The following is a 22,143-nucleotide window of genomic DNA, read 5'->3' as shown; positions in this document are numbered from 1 at the left end:
CATTATGGTCACTTGCTCGTGATATGCTCATAAAAATAGCATTATTAAAAGACACAAGACAAACATGGGCTTATTGTTTTTTATTAACAACAGTGTTCAAATGCCACAGTACGCGTGTGTGTGTAAACTTTAGGTTCACCAAGAGATGATGGATTACTGTAGACAAATGGACAGACGGTAATGACTGATATGATGTTGATTTCCTTAATGACGTCTGTGAATCCTCCCATCTCTGTGGCTGTGGCGAATCTTTGGCAGTTTAGTCCACGGTTACTGTGCTTCGTATAAAGGGGAAGTTCTCAAAGAAGCCCTGCGTGTGTTACAAAACAGGCTTTAATAACTCATGAGTATGGTCAGACGGAATCTGTGGACATTTTTTGCCATTTCTGCGCAGAATTTTGGTAAAAATCTGCGGATTTATGCGGAATGATTTTGGGAGTATCATAAATAAAACCTTAATACATGAAATAAAAAGTAATACCTTTTTAACTTGTATTTAATGTTTACAATGCAAATCCAATTAAATCCACTTTATTTGGTAAACAAAGCAAGTCTCTCATATAATACATCTACAAAATGACAGAAAATATTACTTTACAAATTATATAGTTAATAAATCCTATAAATATTTTCATATTAGTCAATAATATTACTGTAATGAATTTAAAAACTGAATAAATAAGAATTTACACAAGTAAATAAACAGAATCAATGATGGGCAAAAAATCTGCGCAGATTCCATGTGGGCCTACTCAAGAGGTACACAGCAGATTAACCCCAACCTTAAATCATGCTGCTCCAAACCGGTTTCACTTTCTTCCACAACACAATAAAGTGATCATGGATACTGAGAAACAACATTTTCAAGAGAGCATAGATTGTACTAGCAGGCCTAGTTCTTGGATTGCATTTTGAAAACCTGGTGATGCAGCAATATGTTGTAGTGGCTGATCAGAGAAAATTCAAAGGCAGTTTTGAAGCTATTTAGAATAATGTGCTGCTATTACAAATCAAAGTTTATTACAAGGTTCCCACTCTTTCATAAACAGCCAATTCAATGATTTTTTAAAGCACTATTAAATTCAAATCAAGCACCATTGTACTTCACACTGCCAGCATATGCCAGGCCCGTAGCCAGCCTGGTGAATGGGGTGGGGTTTTTTTTTTCTCAAAAAGTGGACATTTTTGCAGTTATTCGCCTTATTTTCTATTTTTTTTCTAATTATAAGATTTAAATAATGCATTTTAGGCCCTATTTTTAGCTGGATTAGCTTATCGGATGGTAAAATAAGCTACGATTGCATAGAATTGTTTGATCCTACTATGGATGTCAATGGCTGCTGGTTTCCAACATTCTACAAAATATCTTCTTTTGTGTTCCATTATGCTTGCCTTGTTTACTGTTGGTTACTAAGTTACCAATACTACTGTCAGCCGCTCTAACAACTTGATGGAAACACACCTAATTCACTTTTTACACAAACTTTTTACACAAACTTTGAAAAGATTTATTTCATAGGAGGGAAACCCAGTTATTATTTGTTGATTTAATTTACTGTGAATTCATTTTTAAACAGGAGACAGATCAACACTGGCTAAAAGAGTGCTGACTACATAAAACCCGACAGTATAAGTAAGAATGTTTTTGTGCGTTACGTCATCATTATTGATTTGTCTGCAATATATTATTTGATAAGTACATGCTTTAAGAGAACACCAGAGCAACATTCTTCTATTACTTATATAACACAAAACTGTTAGGAAATCTTATGATTGGTCCTGTGACATGTCCAAAAGGTGTTTTAAACAGCACGATAAGCTTGCTAAATTACTTTTTTATTTTACATGCTATTACAATGAATAGAAAACAAGGCTTCAAAAGGAGCACTTGAATGAAGAGTGCATGAGTAACAGAAGCACAAAACCTCTTTGAATAATTTGTACACTTATAAAAAATAAATAAACTGTAACGATACAGTATTTATGCTCCTTTTTCAATCCTAAAAAAATGTTCAATAGAACAGTTCAAGTCATACAGGTTTGGAAACAACATGAAAACTAAATTTTGAGTATTTTAGAGCTTATTATCAGCATTTCACATGCTTTATTTGTCATTATTCAATTGTTCAATTAAAAAACCCTTATATTTAGTTCAGTTTTCACAGATTTTACATGAAAATCTTAGATTTATTATCGCCTTTACAATACTGAATGTTCAACCTTATCCACTGAATTTGACGGAGCCAAGTTGCCAAAATGAGATTTTACCTTGAAGAGGGTTGTGGTTTGAAGGACTCCAGAAGTGCAGCACATCTCACGAATGGAGTGCATGGCAAGTTGTGGTGCTCCAAGATCCAGGACCGCCATTCCTAAACGAGCTGCCAAAATTGGCCCAATTGTCGTCCCACACGGACTGTCATTCCTAACCATCACATCCTGAGAAAAAAAAACAGCTTATACATGAAACAGAAACATGCTTTTCTCTCTCATGCCATGTCTATCATTATTAGAAGACATGGGATCAGCTTTCACTGCTATGCAGATGATACTCAATTATATATTTCAACTAAACCTGACGAGACGTCTAATCTGTCCAAGCTAACTGAGTGTATTAAAGATGTTAAAGACTGGATGACCAACAATTATCTTCTCTTAAACTCAGACAAAACAGAATTATTACTTATTGGGCCTAAATACTGTACACAGCAGATCTCACAACTCGACCTACAATTAGAGGGATACAAAGTTAGCGTTAGCTCTACTATAAAAGATCTGGGTGTCATATTAGACAGCAATTTAACTTTTAAAAATCATATTTCCCATGTCACAAAAACTGCTTTCTTTCATCTGAGAAATATCGCTAAGTTACGAAGTATGCTATCCATCTCAGATGCAGAAAAGCTAGTCCATGCTTTTATGACTTCTAGGCTGGACTACTGTAATGCACTGTTTGCTGGCTGCCCAGCATCCTCTATTAACAAACTTCAATTTGTACAAAATGCAGCTGCCAGAGTTCTAACCAGGTCTAGAAAATTTGATCATATCACCCCAATTTTATCCTCCTTACACTGGCTGCCTGTTAAGTTTCGTATTGAATTTAAAATATTGCTTCTTACATATAAAGCTTTAAATAATCTAGCTCCTGTTTATCTAACCAATCTTCTGTCTCGCTACAATCCAACTCGCTCTTTAAGATCTCAAAACTCAGGGCTTCTGGTAGTACCTAGAATAGCAAAGTCGAGTAAAGGAGGTCGAGCCTTCTCATTTATAGCTCCTAAACTCTGGAATAGCCTTCCTGATAACGTCCGAGGCTCAGACACACTCTCCCAATTCAAAACTAGATTAAAGACCTATCTGTTCAGTAAAGCATACACTTAGTGCACCACTTAGGGGGCTTCCACACAGTTATAGTTATGCATCTTGCTGATATACACTGTGAACATCAGCTACGCTAATTATTTTCTTTATTCTCCATTTCCACCTGGGGATACTCTTCCCGAGGCCCCCAGACTATGCAGAGTCACTGATTCGATCCAAGACCAACGACGAGATGATCCCAAGGTTTCCATATCCTGGACCTGGCCGAATCCTGAACAACTACTGCGATGGTCATGGAGGAGTGGAGAACATGAGACTGTTTCCTATGACGCTCCAGAGACAGACGAGTCTTCGCTGAGGCCAGCTTCCAGCCTCCGCCACTGAGACTGCAGCTCTGCACAAGACGTTTGGCCAGCGGGAGAATTAAAATGGTCGTGCCCAACTGAGTCTGGTTTCTCTCAAGGTTTTTTTTCTTCACTTCCGCCTTAGTGAAGTTTTTTTTCCCTCTCCGCTGTCGCCACGGCTTGCATGGTTCAGGATCTGTAGAGCTGCGCACGTTGGATTTGCTCTTCAGTGTTTGGACTCTCAGTAGTGATTATTAAACCACACTGAACTGAGCTAAACTGAACTGAACTTGAACACTACAAACTGAACTACACTGTTCCTATTTACTGTGACCTTCTATGTGAAGCTGCTTTGACACAATCTACATTGTATAAGCGCTATACAAATAAAGGTGAATTGAATTGAATTGAATTGAATTGAATTGAATTGAATTGAAAGTCTATCAATACACTGCTCAGCATAATTGAGTACACCTCATTTTGAAAATTAATATTTTTATCCATTTCTCAGTGAATATAGGCAATGTATGTTGGTGCATTTAAACAAAACAGATTTATTAAACAGATGTATTTATTAAAATAATATTTTAGTCACCAAACATATTAGAAATTGAAAGATAATACAATTAAATTCAAGCAAAATATTGTGAAATAAAATTACAACCTACAAATGTTCAACAAAATTTCTCAATTTTTTGTTTCTCTTGATTTTTCCTCTTTTTTAAATTTGTATTTAATATTTTTCTATAACATATAAATTTGGCTGTACTAGTTTTGGACCATTATTGTGAGTTATTTTGTTAGATTAGTCAGTAATAAAGACAAATCTGGAGCTTATCTAATGTATATGTACAAATATAATATTGTAAAGCTTCCTATTAAAATATAAATATAAAAGATAGTCTTGTGAGGGGTGTACACATATTTACTGAACACTGTATATATTCCACACAGGGACTGGAAGATCTCCGTTTTATTTTTCATTTGTTTTTGAATCCCTTTGGATCTCGGAATGATGTCTAGCTTTTGAGGATCTTTTGGTCTACCTCACTTCGTCTGACAGGTCAGATTTACGCCTTTCATGATTGCACACAGGTGTGGCAGTAATCAGGCCTGGGTGTGGCTAGAGAAATTGAACTTGGGTGTGATAAACGTTAAAAAGTTTAATTATGTTTTAAAGAGGGGCAAACACTTTTTCTAGGCTTCGTAAAACACTGAAACAGTCAAAGCAAAGGTGTCAAAGCTTCGAAACATTTCATGTTTCTACCTAGTAGTCATTTTATGTTTTACTCTGGAACAATTTCAGCAAAGAAACAGTTAAACAAATTGAGATATTTAACCCCACGTTGTAGAATTGAGGTTTCAAGTGATTTAGTGAAGCGGTGAGAGTTCCAGACTAGCATGACGAGATAATGGGTTCGAATCCAGGGTGATGCAGCAATAGATGTTAGTTTTTCTGTTCTTGTAATGTGTTTTGTTATTACATTGGTCTGACATTTAAATGAACACTTTTTAAATAAATACGTCTTGTTTTGGTCATAAAAAAGCAACATTATTACAATACATCAAGCCAAAATTCAGGTCATGACTCAGTCATGACTCAGGTCATTTGCAGCACAGTTATTCTGTGCACACGCACGGTCCACTAGGCTACATGAGGTATTTTATGGCCCTTTCAGTCAAATGCAGATTCCCCAATCTCGAAATGCTTATCATATGACCGATGCTTTGAATCGCTTTAGTCACAGACCTGGGAGTTCGCATTATGATTCGTTGCAGTGTTGCGAAACGCTTGTGTTTCAGGATCTGCCGCAATATGGTCTGCCGCAATATGGCTGCCGTCACGTCATCCAGGTAGATGCTGCACACTAGTGGTGGATGAGGAGATTCCCCCCAATGTGTAAAGCACTTTGAGTGTACAGAAATCACTATATAAAAGTAATTATTATTATTATTACTATTTCACACTACTATACACTAAACTTACCATTTATATTTATACAAAATGTTGAATATTTTATATTTATTATATAACCTTCCTCTGCTGTTCTGTTTTGTTTAGAAATCCCACAAGGGCTTGTTAACATCTGTTGCTAGGAGCCATTCGTGCCTTTGATGTTATGTAGAGACCAGATCACATTCTGATATACACAAGCATCTTTTAATTAAATTGAAATTCCAACAACAAAACAACCACATAATCAACTTCCGTCGCCTGCATTCCTTGCTTCCTCAGAGCACCCCTGCTAATTTAGCAGAAATAATGACTGATTTTTTAATGGTACAAGAGTGTTGACAGATGGTGAAAGAGGATGCAGTGAAACGAAAGCAGGGCGAATGTCATGCTCACCTGTAAAGGTACACCCACTTTTCCAGCAATTTCCCGCAGTACGGCAGCAGTTACAGCAGTGGTTGCATAGCGCTGGTTACTGTTAAACTTTATGACTGGACCCTGATCCGGGACACAGTGAGAAACAGTTTTTGCAGTGGGTTGTAGTGAATGTGCTGAAAAGGCATTGGTGTGTGTGGTGTGTGTGTGTGTGTTAGTGTGTGTGATACCTTATGAAAAGCAGGTCTGTGGTTTTCCTCATGTTTCTCCTGTAAGAGGAAAAACCACATCATGAGATTAAATGTGACACTAGAAAAAAAAGTGGAGATGTATTTTAACTGGTTAAAGACTTGTAATTGGTTAACTTAAAGGGGCAGTTCATGTGTGAGCTTGTGCTCACATATACACTACATCTCAAATCATGGGATATGTTTTATTTTGTAGATATCTTTCTCCTCATCAATGCTGCATTATTACATTAAACACAAGATTAAAAGAAAAATATTGTAAAAATACAAAAAAAAAAATATTGTACATGTAAAGAAGAATGTAAAAGCTAAATTCAGTCCAGTCTCAGATGATCCTTCTGAAATCATTATAATATACTGATTGACGGACGGACGGACATAAAAAGATTGATAAATGATCTATAAGAAAGAAAAGGATGGATGGATCTTAAACATTCCAAAAAGATATAGATAGATAATTCTATTCAAAAGACCAAAAACCAAAAAAAATCTTTTAAATTGTTTACATTTTGTGGTTTGTGATTTGTTTCCCAATATGTCACAAGGATTTAAATGCATTATCTTTCTATTTCTAAAGATGTTCTGTGACTAAAACATAATTTTAATAAATATTTCCATTTTATAAACTTGTTTTGTTTAAATCCACCAAAATACATTGCCTATATTTACTGAGAAATGGATAAAAATATTCATTTTTAAATGGGGGTGTACTTAATTATGTTGAGCACTGTAAATCTCTGCTTTTATTTCAGTGTTGATGCACTTCCAACTAAAATGGAATATTGAGTAGGGGGTGGAGCTTTCTTTTTGCACATCATTCCCTAATAGCAAACTAATGGTAACAGGGGCGTGGTTAAGAATATTGTCTCTGAAGCCATCAAACCGACGTCAACAGAGACAGACTGCCCCCTCAAAGCAGAATCAAATGGTCAGATTTGATTGAAGATCATTGTTGATTGAACTTTTTTAGTTGAATCAAATTAACTTTTCTAGTCATATCAACTTGCATCAATCAAACTGACAAAATTTTTTAAACTGTGTATAACAAACAATTTAGTTGAGTTATCAAAAACTTATTAAAATATGTCTTTACTTTTTGTCATTACAATTTTTACAGTGTAACAACAGGCTTAAAAGCAAAAATATGGCTCGACATAAAAAAAATCTTTTGATTCATTTAAATTTAAAGCGACAAACAAAAATCCCTGTTATTTCATGACAAAAATCCCTGAATATATCTTGAACGCACCTTAAAAAATTACATGATATGGAACCCTGCAAAGACTATAATTTTAGGCAAAAAAAAAAAAAAAACGTCTTTATTGCTCAACTGAAAAAAAAAATAAATAAATAAAATAATTAAAAAAAAAATTAGGGATGCACCGATACAGATTTTTTGACATCTCGATAACCAATAACTCTTAAGATTTAGAGGCCAATAACATACACATATATATATAATATATATATATATATATATATATATATATATTAATATATATATATAATATATATATATAATATATATATATATATATATCGATAAATATAAATATTTCAAAATGTTATATTTTTATTAAGTGAACATTTGATTTTATTTTAAAATTCTTCATTGAAGTGTGGTCTGATCTTATGAACTGAATAGCCTACTCAAAGCAAAAAAGCAATAACTTAAAATTGCAAGGGGATTATATAGATATATTCACGATTCTACATAAATCAGCATGCCAAAAATACACTATTCCTTTCTTCGCATAGCAAATTAACATGCAACTAGACTGTTGCATAAAAATAATAGGTTAAATAACAAAATGGGATTTAATTAACAAACAAGTTAAATAAATATATTTTAAATAAAATGAAGGCACTAAGAACTAAAACCAGCCCAGATGTTTTTGAATAAAACGTGTTACAGTAATGTACAAATGGCCAAATATGTAATGTCTGAAAAAGCATTTTAAGGTGTTTTGATAGTTCAGAGCCACCGTACAAGCGAAAAGCTAAATACAGATAGTATTACTTTAGAAAATCTGGTATAAATTTGTCCCATTTGCCGTTTTATATTCTTTTGAACACATGTAGGTGCTGCTTGTCAATCAGACAATGCTTCGAACGTTCGTTCTTGCTGTCAATTGCGGGAAAAATGATCGATGAAAGGTTTATTAAACCGCTGGGAGTTTAAAGCTTTAACTGCAGGCGCTGTGTGATTCACGTGCAAGCGAAGCAGAGTCAGATTTGTCCACAGATTCAGATTTTGACACACCTGAGCACAGATGACTGACAAACACATTGCAAAATATAAAGACAGAATGTGGTGGGGCGTTAAGAACTAACTATGCTGGATTCAGTAACTGGCGCACCTCTCCCCCTGCTGCTGTGAAGGCCATGACAGCTCACTAGTCACTATGTGTGTGTGTGTGTGTGTGGTGTGTGGTAATAGCCATCACGTGCGCTCTTTATAATCATTATAAATTAAACTGAATACAATCTTACTTTAACAACACATGGGAAGCAACGCGTTGATAATAACAAATAATCATATTAGATTACAAACAACCCAACGAATTGTTTAGCCCATGTGCTTCGCTGCTATTATGTTTACACGTAGTATTTTTCCTGAGGCGATTTAAACTAAAATACACAATGACTCTCTATCAAACACATGTACAATGATAAGGAACAGGGTTACTTACGGAGTTATTAACGAACAGCAATACCACACGAAGAGAGGACTGACTTTGAAAGAACAAACACTGTGAGGAAAGCTCCATTATAGTGCACTGGACAAGTCTGAACAAGTTTGACCCACGCATGCGCGAGGAAGGTAGTTCTGCACAATTACATAATCTATCGGCTTAAAGATATCGGCCTAATTTTGATATCGGATTGATAACGATAACATTAAAAGTAGCATTTAAAGGCCGAAAATGATATGGCTGCTGATATATCTTGCATCCCTAAATAAAATTCACCAGTGTGTAAATTTACAGTAGATTTTTCATTTTTGGGTGAACTGTCCCTTTAAGTGTTACTACAGAAACATATCAAGTTGCCACAGTGACAGACTGACTGGTAGTTGGGATGTGCGGCGTGTGCCATGTCCGCGCTGATCATGTAGGACAGCGGCACTGCCTCCTGAAAGGCTGTCAGATTGTCACGGCTTGACGCTAGACGTTGCAGAATCAACTCTGTCAGGTTCGAGTGAGCTCCCTGAGCACTTTCAGATCCCACCTATAGATATAAATAGATAAGAAATTATTTCCGAGGATAGTGATTGATGGATTTAAACAAATACATCTGCATCTCTTCACCTCTTCGTTATCATACAGAGTAACCATACGGACGTTAGGATCTTTAGCTAGAGAATCAGGTGTGCTGGAGTCCACGAGAGCCTGGAAGAGCCAACATAATTAAGCATTAATTATTCATCATTACTCCTCAGATCATCTCTGAGTGGCTGAATGACTGAATATTTAATATGTTGTTGTTCTCTGTGTTCAGACGCACCGTGAGGGCACAGAAACAACTGTGCAGGTTGTCCAGACGAGGAGAGAAGATGAATTCCTCATAAGCACCTCCTAGAGCCTGCAAAGCATAAATAAAAATAAAAACTCACAATAATCAGTTAAAAGCCCCATTGCTGTAGTGCTGACTGTTATTTTATGTGTAATTGTATAGAAAAGAAATCGTATAGTCTCGTTCCTTTGAGATTGTCTAAAGTAATGTTTTATTCTGCTGGTTTTCACTTTAAAGGCTTCTCTTCGGTCTGGCAAAATAACAGCCATCTTCTGCTGAGTACAAATGTACCTTTGCATACTAATCCTCTTTGCGTCAGCACAATTTATAGAAAAGCTCAAAAAAAGGAAAAAGACTAGAAAATAAAACTGAGTTCCTTTGGATATTAGTCGAACATGAAGTTAAAAAGACTCACGCCAGGCTGTGTGTCCACCAGACAGAGCTCAAAGTCCAGTAAATCATTCGGCTCCACTGCCAGCAGTCCACATAACATCTGGATGAGCGCAGGTTGATGCTTCTCTGCCTGAACACACAGTGACAAATTTTTATTTTCCTTTATGTATGGATTACTGTATGGCTTGTTTTGTAATATAACAAATGGATATGTGTGTTAAAGGGTCATGAAACACCAAAACACATTTTTTGAGCTGTTGACAGTCATATATGTGTCCCACACTGCTAAAAACAATATTAAGATTCATATATTTCACTAAAAAGTGAAAATTGGTTGTTTTTGCGTCATTTCGAGCTAATTCGTGGCCCTTTAAGGCATGGCCAACATAGCATACAGTGCTCAACATATACGAGTCACCCCTCATAAACACATATTTTGTTTACATGAATATTTTCTTTAGACCATTTCAGTGTGGTCATGTCATTGACCCATGAACATTTCCTGCTTGTTATCAAACTATTTCATAACTGTAACAAGAAGCGATTCAATCATAACTTAATGTTAAAACAGCTATCATTACATTATTTATCCATATGTGGCTGTTTTTGGATTCTCTGGAGCTATAGAAATTAAAAATGTAAAACAGGCAATACTTTGGGACAATTGTTTTTGTTTACGTCCCACAAAATGGTCTATAGGAAGCTTTGCAGTATTACATTTGAGCATATACATTAGATTAGTCAGTGCTGAAGCCAAATCTGGAGCTTATTTAACAAAAGAAGTATGATAAATGTTCAAAAATAGTATACCCAAATGTATATGTTAAAAGACTGTGTGCATTTTGGTTCAGGTGCATTTACATTGAATGAACTCTGATGTGATCAATTCTGTGTATGTAGGGGTGATGTGTGCCTCAACCCCCCAAACTGATAAGTGTGAACTAAATGACCCTTTTACGATAGGTGTGACCCTTTCACAATCTCAATATGGGTATAAGAAAAACAACAGCTGAAACATCTTATAAGAGGGTCTTGCTGAGCCTCGTAAACAAAGAATGGTTTGTTTGTTGCTAGTATAAAGTACTGTCTCACAGACAGTACTTTGGGTTAAGTTACTTGAAGACCAACGGGTTAACATCACAGCTGAGAATCTGCACTATAGATTTTCTTCAATAAAGTCTTCTCCCTATAAGAACTTTGGTCAGCTTACTTATTTTATGTATTAGAGTAATCTAATACATTGGTGAGCCACCCAAGAACGGTTAAGCCAAATACAGCAAAATCTAACAATGTTATGCCGAGTTCATGATTTTAGCCCAGATTTTGACCCGCTGACAAATGCATAAAACTACAGGCATATCGATGCTCATGCACATAAGCAACCGTCACACAATGTGAACTATCAAAGACACAATCTGAGAGAATCGCCAATGAGTCGCAGACGCCCGTGAGATAGATATTTGACATGCTAAATATCTGGAGCTGTCGGCAATCAAATCATGCTGTGTGAAATGTGTTCTTATTGAAAATAACATTAGCGATTACCTACAGCCAATCAGAGAGCAGCATCCACTAGTATGAGTATTTGCAGGTCAAAGGAGGTTGGCGGAGAAGTTAAAAGCGCTCATTTTCAGCTTATTTTGACCCAAGAAATGGAGGAAAACTAGTGGAAATTTGATAGGAGCACTCTTGTCTGTTTGACGTGTCACCTGAGAAATATCACAACCGGGTCGATAAAGACAAAAAGCTGAGGAGAAATTGATAATTCCCTTCAAACATAGGTGAGCAAAATAAGGATATTTTCTGCCGCTCTAAAGACTTCTTTCTCATTATGTAGTTAATAACAAAACATATACGACGTGACCCTATGCTGTTTCCGTGTCACTTCTTGCATGTGTGTGGTTGTGACATGTAGTTTGAACAAAGTTGTCGGTGATTCTTCCTATTGTAAAGTCTTGCAGTGTGAAACCCCCTGTCGCCGCTCCATCTTGCAGTGTAAACAAAGCAGCGAGGAAATGCTAGCCCAGATAGCCATCCAGTATGAAAACATCTGTTTGACAAAAACTTTGACAATTATGCAGTCTGAACTCGGCATTAGAGAAAAATATTTTTATAAGAGCAAAATTCAAGAAAAAGTTTCTAAGTTTCTAAATTTTTAAGTTTGTAATTTTTTTTCATATATTTTTCATGACATTAATTGTATTATCTTTCTATTTCTAAAGATGTTCGGTGACTAATATATTATTTTAATAAATACATCTGTTTAATGAATCTGTTTTGTTCAAATGCACCAAAATATATTACCTATATTCACTGAGAAATGGAGAAAAGTACTCATTTTCAAAATGGGGTGTTCTCATTTATGTTGAGCACTGTAACTCTTTGCTTTTATTTCAGTATGTTGATGTAATTCCAACTGAAATTGAATATTGAGTAGGGGCGGGGTTTCTTTTTGCACATTATTCCCTAATAGCCAACTAATGGTAAGAGGGGTTAAGAATATTGTGTCTGAAGCGGTCAAACTGACTTCAACAGCGATGGACAGCCACACAAGCAGATGGTCAGATTTTGATTGAAGATTACCTAAACAAACTCATTCATTGAATTACCTTGCACTGATTTATCGTTCAACTAAACTAAGCACCGTTATCATTTTTTTGGAACCGATCCGATCTCGATACCAAAATGAAATTGCGGGAGTTTTTCCATGAGACAGAACAAAACAGGAGATGCGTCTGAAATACGGGAGACTCCCGGGAAAAACAGGAGTGTTGGCAGGTATGCGTTAGTTTCACTTTTATTAATATAATCAACTACTTTGACCACAATGAGCCAGGCTTTACAAACTATTCGCAGCACTAAAAGTATTCCCCTCGGAAGAATAAACTCAGTCTAAAGGTTGAGAGAACAAACTCATTGTGAGAATAATCTTACAGAGCGGCGCACATCGCGTCTGCGTATGCAGCCGGCACGCAAAAGAAAGCGCTTGATGCATCGGAGACACAGCGCGCAGCCCTCCAGTATCTGCAGACATTTCCAAAACAGCAACTCAAATGGAAGAAATAAGTGCGTTGAGGATCTGTTCAATGTATTATTGAGGCTTTTCTAATTAAACATTTCAGGTAGGCTTATTTTATGTGTGAAGAGCAGGTAATAACCCTCTTTACTCCAGTGTTGCGATTGCGATCTGCTGATCTAACAGACACAGCGCAACATGATTTAAAAACAGCAATGAACTCCATGTTGCAGGTCAAAATGAACTCATTTAATGCAAAACTAAATCCATTTCTCCACTGATTAATGTGTATGACACATGTGTGACTAACAGGAACAAGTAGTCTTGGAGAACATTTTTCGTGTTGTTATAAATGCGACAAGCAGTTTAAATTTCGAATGAATGGAGAATGATTGGCAGCCACAGCGGCGGAAAGCACTGGAATGAACATGAATTTAAGCACATGAATATTCATCTGTACTTCAGATTAAACTGTAGAATGGCTTCAGAACATTTGGGATATAGTAGGCCTACATGACACCGTTCTATCGTCTTATAATAGGCTACCTTCATGGCTTAGTTGGCTTATACACACAGAATATAGCGCACACGCAAGATCGGATTTGGATCGATACCAGCTGGCCGATACCCGATCCAGCAAAAATAAGCAGTATCGAACCGATATCCAATCTAAGTATCATGATTGGTGCATCTCTAAACTAAACAGTAACTATAATGTGCTCTAGCAAAATAAACATTGTAAATTATGAGTAAATTATTCCATCACCATCTTAATGTGCATTCTGAAGTATTGCATGAGAAATGAGTGATGGAAATGGCAAATTTAGAATAAAAATCCCTTCATTTTAAATAATTAATGCTCACTTGAGGTGGTTTTGGACAAAAGTGCCAAACATGCATGCAAAAGGGACAGACATACACACACGCCATCGAGTGTTGTTTTTATAATTTCTATTAATAAAGTTGTTCGTTTTTTTAAGAGGCTATCTGCAACTTAGTATAATACATCGACACATAATAGATATGAATTACATAAGATCTTAGTCCCTTATAAGCATGATTTTTTTTTTTATCTTACCACACATGTTGCATTGCTGGCATCTCCAGAAGAGGCAGATCCTGTTTCTAACTCCTCCTGTACAGCAGTGGCCAGTAAAGGTGCACTACAACAAATACACAAACACAAATATAGCGTTTCGGCAAGCTTTTACATTTATCAATTAGGCATGCAGTGAACTGCTAAACCACTGAAATAAATGATTCCAATATGTGAGGATTCAAAACGGTCGAGTGGACAGACTAAAAATCACAATACAATTGGAGCAGGAGTTTATATGATTAAATCTACACAAAAAAAAAAAAAAAAAAATCAAAAATAATTCCTTGCATTTACTAATTTTTTTTTACGTTAAGTGGTTGTAAACAATTTATTTGGGTTGAATTTATACAAACAAGCTGAATTTTCTTAAATTTAATTTGTTTGTTTAAATTCAACACAAATAAATTGTTTGCAACAGTTTTGCAGACATCATTTTTTTTCAGTGTAGGAGTGGAAATGTCTGCCTTTAGAAAGATTAACCTGATATTCTCTGTTCATCTTGCCTCTAAATTATACAGATTTAATTAATGTTCATAAAGGCACAAATATGTTCAGCTGTGGATCATGATTAAAATGTTGTGATTGCCTCTCATGTTAAATGGAAAGAGCAAAGACTTACTTTGTTTAAATGAAGGGATTGACCTTTGTTTAGTTAGATTTCAGTTTCGCAAAGTGAGGACAACGTCTCATGTACTGTATAATGTCTTTAAAATCATTCTTAAAAATAGTGAAAAATCGAATTGTGAAATATTTCTTTATTTATTTACACATAAACAACTTATGGCTACTTCGTGGCAAGATTAATATAGATAAATCATATTACGTAACTTCATAATTCAATAAAAGATGATACAAAAAAATTACGTTAAAACATTAGATATTATTTTTCAGTCCGATATATGATAAATAACTTAAAATTCTTCCCAGGGACGCCTTTTTAAAAAACATCCAAAGTGCGCCAAGTACACAGAAGTCAACATTTAAAGTGGATAATCTCCTTTCATCAAAGTTATCCTAAAACTATGTACTTTTAACATGATAAATAACAATAAATAACACAATACTTTGTGTTATTTATTAAAAACTTAATTTCAATTTTTAAAAAAAATCCTAAATCAAATCCAGAGGGCAGTGAATCATTACACCCCTAAAATAGTGCTTACAGATGGTTTTCCTTGTTCGGTCCAAAGGAGTCGTTGATGTCTCTCTGCAGATGAATGGCCAGGTGGGGGATCCTGAGAATGGGACGAGGCACATGGACCAGACGCTGCACCAGCTTGCCTTCGCTCTATACAAAAGACATCCAAACAGAAAACACCAGTTAAATAGAATTTTTCATAATTAACTAATGATCATCAACAATGGATGATTTAAATAAACCTAGGTAGGTTATATTTTTATGTCACAATGTCACCAAGTAACATACAAATAACATAGGATTACCTTCACCATGACACGTCCTGCAATGGTTAGATCACGATCGAACCAAGTGTTCCAGATTCCACCTCCATAACACTCCACTCCTACCTGCAAGAAGCCTAACTTTGTCTTCTTAGAGCGCGGCTTCACCTGAAACACACACAAACAAACACAGGAAATTAAAAACTATAATGGCATGCATCCTCAATTTATCTCACTGCCATAATGTAATTACTATCCAAAGCAACAGTACACTCAGAGAACTGGAGATATTTTATATCTTTATCAAGATGTTTCATGTGGCATCAGGTTTCTGTCTCTCTCACCCTCAGACATGGACTGTCCGTATGAGCGCCGATCATGGAAAAACCATTTCCGGGCTTGTAGAGACCACCAACAGCAAAGGCAATAATGGTGGAGTAATTTCTGGTTACAAAATACTGGAAAGAGAAATATTAAAATGAATACAATAAAACATCAGTTTACATCATACATCTCTGACAGGAAGATTTTTGTCAAGATAGGTAACCTTTCCTCCTCTATGACACCGTTAACGTGTGGTCTTCTGCAAGGTTCGATTTTAGCACCTTCTCTCTCTATATGCTCCCATTAGGTTTTATTTTCAGGAAATATGGCCTGCACTTTTATTCAGTTCAATTCATCTTTATTTGTATAGCACTTTTACAATGTAGATTGTGTCAAAGCAGCTTCACATAGAAGATTATATGGCCCATTTCCACTGAGTGGCACGGTACGGTTCGGTACACTTTTATGGCCGTTTCCACTGTCAAAAGGCGTACCGAACAGTACCGCACCACTTTTTCGGCACCCTTTCGAAAGGGTACCAAAGATGAGAAAGGGTACCAAAAGGCGGAGTTACACGCGCAGCTGAACGCTATTGGTTACAGAGATGTCATTCGCTCACGCACTAAGCCAGAATAAAAACAAAGGAACTGCCATGTTTTAAATACACAGCCGAGACATTACACCGTATTAATATATATATTATATATATATTATATATATATCAATTTTTTGCAAAATGAGCATTATTTGTCATAGTTCTTGCATAAGTTCTTGTAAATTTTATATTTTTAAATTAAGAACTTCTCCTTTTTGTTATTCTTTTATGGACAGCAGCACAATTGTTGAAATGACATAATATGCATAATTAATTTCACTTTTAAGGACCTATATTTGTTTTTAAGTACTTTCCAGGCCAAGAATCAAGATGTCTGAAATTCGAATACTTTCAAGTGTAGAAACAATGTAAGCAGCACTAAATCGTTTCTGTATAAATATAAAGAATAAATAATAGAATATGAGACATAAGGTTGACTTTCTTTTGCAAGACAATCAGAAAGTTTTTACACAATTGACTACAGATTTTTTTAAATCGTATTATTTTTTTTTGTGTTTCATTTTAAATGTTAAGTTCTAGGAATCTGAATAATACATACAGGGCATATAAAACATATTTAACATTTTAATAATGTTTCTCAATAATACAATTTTATTGTACTTTTAGTCAGATAAATGCAGTATGGGTGAGCAAAAAAGGCTTCTTTAAAACGGAAACATTACGATTTGCAAATGTTTTTAAACACACACCTTACTGGCAGGTTTAATGTCCCAATGTTCAGCCTCTTTGAGCTCAGTAAAACCAGCCTTCAGGAGGCGAGATTTGCACTCCTCCACCACTGCAAGACAGAGAAGGAAACAGAAAAACAACAAACAGTTAAAAGGGAAAGGGGAAATATGCAGTTTGTAAACTAACATTCTTGCATGCTCAAATACACATGAAATGACAAATCACAAAGTTTGTTGATGTAGGGAAAAAGTGAAGGTGCACTCTTTCAATGTCCAGATCAGGATCTATCAATTGAGGTAAAGTTGATTTTATATTCGCACATTCGTTCATTTGAACAGTCCCTATATAGTTTACGACGCTAATTTGAATATTCAGTAAGAAATTGCATTTAAGTATAACTTAAAAACAACATTAGCATTATTTAATTCACTGTGAACAATGTTGTACTTTGATAGTCATCAGCTGCTAATATGATTTCTCCATTTAGAATTTGCAAATAACACTTTTCTGAAATTATATTATTTAGGAGAAAGTCTGAATGTGTGAATATAAAACCAACTTTACCTCAATGATCTATTACCCATATCTGGAGCTTTATCAGCTGGAGAGGAACAATGTACAAGACCTGTATATAGTCAGACTGTAAAGTTGGCTAATTTTATTATCAACAAAGTGTTTCTCAAGCTCTAAAAAATTTTTTTATTACAATTTATGCATTTATTCATCCATATAATGCTAAATTGTAAAACCTTGGCTTGCAGCTCAATATACTGCAATATATCCCTTCACATAAAAAAAACACTATGGTAGTTTGTTGTGAATTATGGTGTTTTGGAACCAAACTGTATAATATGCTGTATGTATTTCAGTATGTCCAATTCTTTGTTATTGAATACTACAGCATTCATGTAACATTAACCATAGTAAACTGATAAACGTAATAAATACTGTAGTATAACTTTGTTTTAACTACAGTAAAAAGCAGTGTAGTAAATAAGTAAATGATTGAAGAAAACATTACAATAATAGGTAATTTGTTAGTGTTACTTATTGTATTACCACAGAAAGTTAATTCAAGTACTTTACTATTGTATCGTTCACAAAAAAAACATTGTAGTATTGTCTATAAGGGTCAATAATAAAAATACATTTACCATACATGTTATTCTTACCATGGTAAGGTGAAACTCCTTTATTGACAAAATTAAGAAACTCTTTGGCAGCGGCCTGTACAGCTTCTTTGGAGCTTTTCATGATGAAAGACTGTGGAAATCATAAAAGAAATTTTTTAATAAATAACATACAGGGACAGCAGTCAGTCAGAGAGTCATATGCTAATGTAAGTTAATGTAAGAACCAGTAAGTGTGGAACCAGTAAGTGTGGAACCAGGTCTACTCTTGTTCTGTAAATGTTCATTTCGAAGCAAGTTAATACTGTACACACATTTAAAAATGCCATACAAGTGAGGAAAAAAATATGCAATACAAGTGACATACAAACGCAAAAATCACCAAAAATAGCTTAACGTTACCAAATCACAACCTTTACAGAAAACCGGAAATTCGACACGAGAACCACTATATAAAGCTCTGCACAAATAACTAGCGCTCCTACAGAGTTACCCGTCAACCCTTCTTACCTGCATAAATGATAAAAAGTGGACTTTCACATTCAGTTCAGGGGATGAAGGCAGGAAGCTCTGTGGATTTGCTGTCGTCTGGTAGCAGAAGGAAGATCGCGCTCTCTAGTGGTTGGAGGTGCAGTAGCTATTAAATTACATTACTGGCAGCCCACATTAGCATTTTTTAAGTTTAGCTTAATCCTGAACAAACATAACTTCAGTCCTCATAATGTGTCCTTGGAACAATCGCCATATATTAATACAACGTAATTTTTTTTTTTTTTGGAGGAGGAGGAGGATTGGTGGCAAAATGGTATTTGGTCAGTACTGCATATTTTGGATAAGAATGCTGTTTTGTTAGTTGCAATGAGCTTGGTACTAGCTTTAAATTTAATTGTGTTTAAAAAAAGATAATTTGAAATTAATTAGATGTATCCCCTTACCATTAATTAAAATGTTGAGATCCTAGTTTATTCCACTGTCACACCAAAAATTATGGATATTAAATTAGGTTAGTTATATTTTGTGGACAACACATGTACAAATACATTTAGTGTCTTATACAGGAATGCTATCCTGGTCCTATATAAAGAAATTATATTTTCAAACCTTTTAATAAGAATTTAGTTAAGAAAATTAGATGCAAATATTTGACATTTCCTCTTCCTCCAAAATACAAAAAAAGTACACTTTAAAATAATGTATGATGTTTACCCTGCAATGGAGTTTCTGAGAAAAAGATTTAATGTGAATTAATGTTTGCCAATTTTGCAATAGTGTTATTGAAACTGTTGAACATCTATTTCTTCATTGTAATTTGGTTAATCCTTTCTGGTCTGATGTGGACAACTTTATAAAACAATATATTTCAATGTTTCCTTCTATTTGTTGGGACATTTTGAAATGTGAAACAACAAACATGATGATTTATCTGCAAGTTGTTTACTTATTTTACTTAAATTCTTTATTCATAAATGCAAAATTTTGAAAACAGCTCCTCATTTGATTGTCTTTAAAAAGGAGTTTGCCATCTATGGCTTTAAAAATAATGAAGGGTGAGAAGGTTAAACAATTGTATGATTTGATTCAAGAAAATGGTTTTATTTAACCCCTTACCGAGTGTATGTTTCACGTCTGCATGGTATGTTGATCTTTTTTTTATTATTTTATACATTTTTTTTTTGTTTTTTTGTTTTTTTTTGCTGTAATTGTAATTTTATGGCTTTATATTTGATTCATTGTACAGTGCATCCGGAAAGTATTCCTTTTTCCACTTTTCCACTTTTTCCACATGTTACATGTTGCAAAATGGATTAAATTCATTTATTCGCTCAAAATTCTACACACAATACTCCATAATTACAATGTAAAAACCTAAAAAATCACATGTACAGAAGTATTCACAGCCTTTGCTCAATACTTTGTTGATGCACCTTTGGCAGCAATGACAGTCTCAAGTCTTTTTGAATATGATGCCACAAGCTTGGCACACCTGTCTTTGGAATTTTTGCCCATTCCTCTTTGCAGTACCTCTCAAGCTCTATTAGGTTGGATGGGAAGTGACGGTGTAAAGCCATTGTCAGATCTCGACAGGGATGTTCAATAGGATTTAAATCTGGGCTCTGGCTGGGAAACTCAAGGACATTCACTGAGTTGTTGTGAAGCCAGTCCATTGATATTTTGGCAGTGTGGTTTGGGTCATTGTCCTGCTGGAAGATGAACCGTCGCCCCAGTCTGAGGTGAAGAACACTCTAAAGCAGGTTTTCATTCAGGATGTCTCTGTTTGTTGCTGCATTCATCTTTCCCTCTATCCTGACTAGTCTTCCAGTTCCTGCTGCTGAAAAACATCCCCACAGCATGATGCTGCCCCCACCAGGCTTCACTGTAGAGATGGTATTAGACTGGTGATGAGCGGTGCCTGGTTTTCTCCAAACGTATTGCCTGGCATTCACTCCAAGGAGTTTAAATTTAGTCTCATCAGACGAGAGAATTTAGCTTCTTATGGTCTGAGTGTCCTTCAGATGCCCTTTGGCAAATTCCAGGTGGGCAGTGGAAACCTTCTGTCTGGCCACTCTACCATACAGGCCTGATTAGTGGATTGCTGCACAGATGGTTGTCCTTCTGTAAAGTTCTCCTCTCTCCACAGAAGAATGCTGGAGCTCAGACAGAGTGACCATCGGGTTATTGATCACCTCCCTGACTAAGGCCCTTCTCCCCCGATCACTCAGCTTAAATGGACGGCCAGCTCTAGGAAGAGTCCTGGTGGTTCCAAACATCTTCCACTGGAGGCCACTGTGCTCATTTGAACTTTCAGAGCAGCAGAAATGTTTCTGTAACCTTCCCCAGCCATGTGCCTCGAGACAATCCTGTCTTGGAGGTCTACAGACAATTCCTTTGTCTTCATGCTTGGTTTGTGCTTTGACATGTACTGTCAACCCTGGGACCTTATATAGACAGGTGTACGCCTTTTCAAATCATGTCCAGTCAACTGAATTTACCACAGTTGAACTCCAATAAGGCTGCTGAAACATCTCAAGAATGATCAGTGGAAACAGAATGTACCTGAGCTCAATTTAGAGCTTCACGGCAAAGGCTGTGAATACTTATGCACATGTGATTTTTCAGGTTTTTAATTTTTAATGAATTTGCAACAATTACAAAAAAAAAAAAAAATCACATTGTCATTATGGGGTATTGTGTGTAGAATTTTGAGGAAATAAATGAATTTAATCAATTTTCCAATAAGGCTGTAACGTGGAAAAAGTAATCGCTATGAATACTTTCCGGATGCACTGTATATCTTACATGTCTCAGTCAGTTAGTGAAAGATTATGTTGGAATTTAGTTTTGCCTAAATTGTTATGTTTTTGAAAGGCAAATAAAGCAAATAAAAAAAAATCTGACTCTAATGTAACACTTCACTTAAAGGGGTGTTATAAAACTGTCATGAAACACTAAAATCATCATATAAGACATTTTATGCATGGTTATGTGATGACAAAGTGTTTTTCGCTCAGGTGAATTTAAATGCAGATGACATTGTTTGAGATGTTTGTTATAAACATGATTGTCACGAGCGCATTATAATTGTGTCATGAATTTTATAACAGTGTCGTTAATATTTTTCTTGACCTCAACTACAGTGGTAGCTACAAACTGAATTTCTCGTTAAAAATGTAATTAAAGGTTATTAAACATTACTGACACTGTTTTAAAACAATTTGACAGCCTATTGACACTTTAAATGA

At 35.4% G+C, this 22,143-nt stretch overlaps 1 protein-coding gene across 1 annotated transcript; it reads right to left on the bottom strand.

Annotated features, from left to right (window-relative positions):
• Nucleotides 1-65: 65 nt before the first annotated feature.
• dnpep (aspartyl aminopeptidase) lies at nucleotides 66-19,005 on the bottom strand. Its single transcript, XM_056459681.1, has 15 exons — nucleotides 18,914-19,005; nucleotides 18,446-18,536; nucleotides 17,294-17,382; nucleotides 16,009-16,122; nucleotides 15,707-15,832; nucleotides 15,427-15,551; nucleotides 14,243-14,327; nucleotides 10,171-10,278; nucleotides 9,747-9,824; nucleotides 9,551-9,631; nucleotides 9,306-9,470; nucleotides 6,222-6,257; nucleotides 6,013-6,114; nucleotides 2,269-2,436; nucleotides 66-310 (listed from the first exon to the last, which is right to left on the bottom strand). The coding sequence occupies exons 1-15, from the start codon at nucleotides 18,917-18,919 to the stop codon at nucleotides 260-262; spliced, it is 1,425 nt and encodes a 474-aa protein (XP_056315656.1). The 5' UTR covers nucleotides 18,920-19,005; the 3' UTR covers nucleotides 66-259.
• Nucleotides 19,006-22,143: the final 3,138 nt, after the last annotated feature.

Source organism: Danio aesculapii, chromosome 6, assembly GCF_903798145.1.
Source record: "Danio aesculapii chromosome 6, fDanAes4.1, whole genome shotgun sequence".
Taxonomy (NCBI): domain Eukaryota; kingdom Metazoa; phylum Chordata; class Actinopteri; order Cypriniformes; family Danionidae; genus Danio; species Danio aesculapii.
Note: the sequence above shows the minus strand (reverse complement) of the source record. Positions and strands in the feature narration are given on the sequence as shown.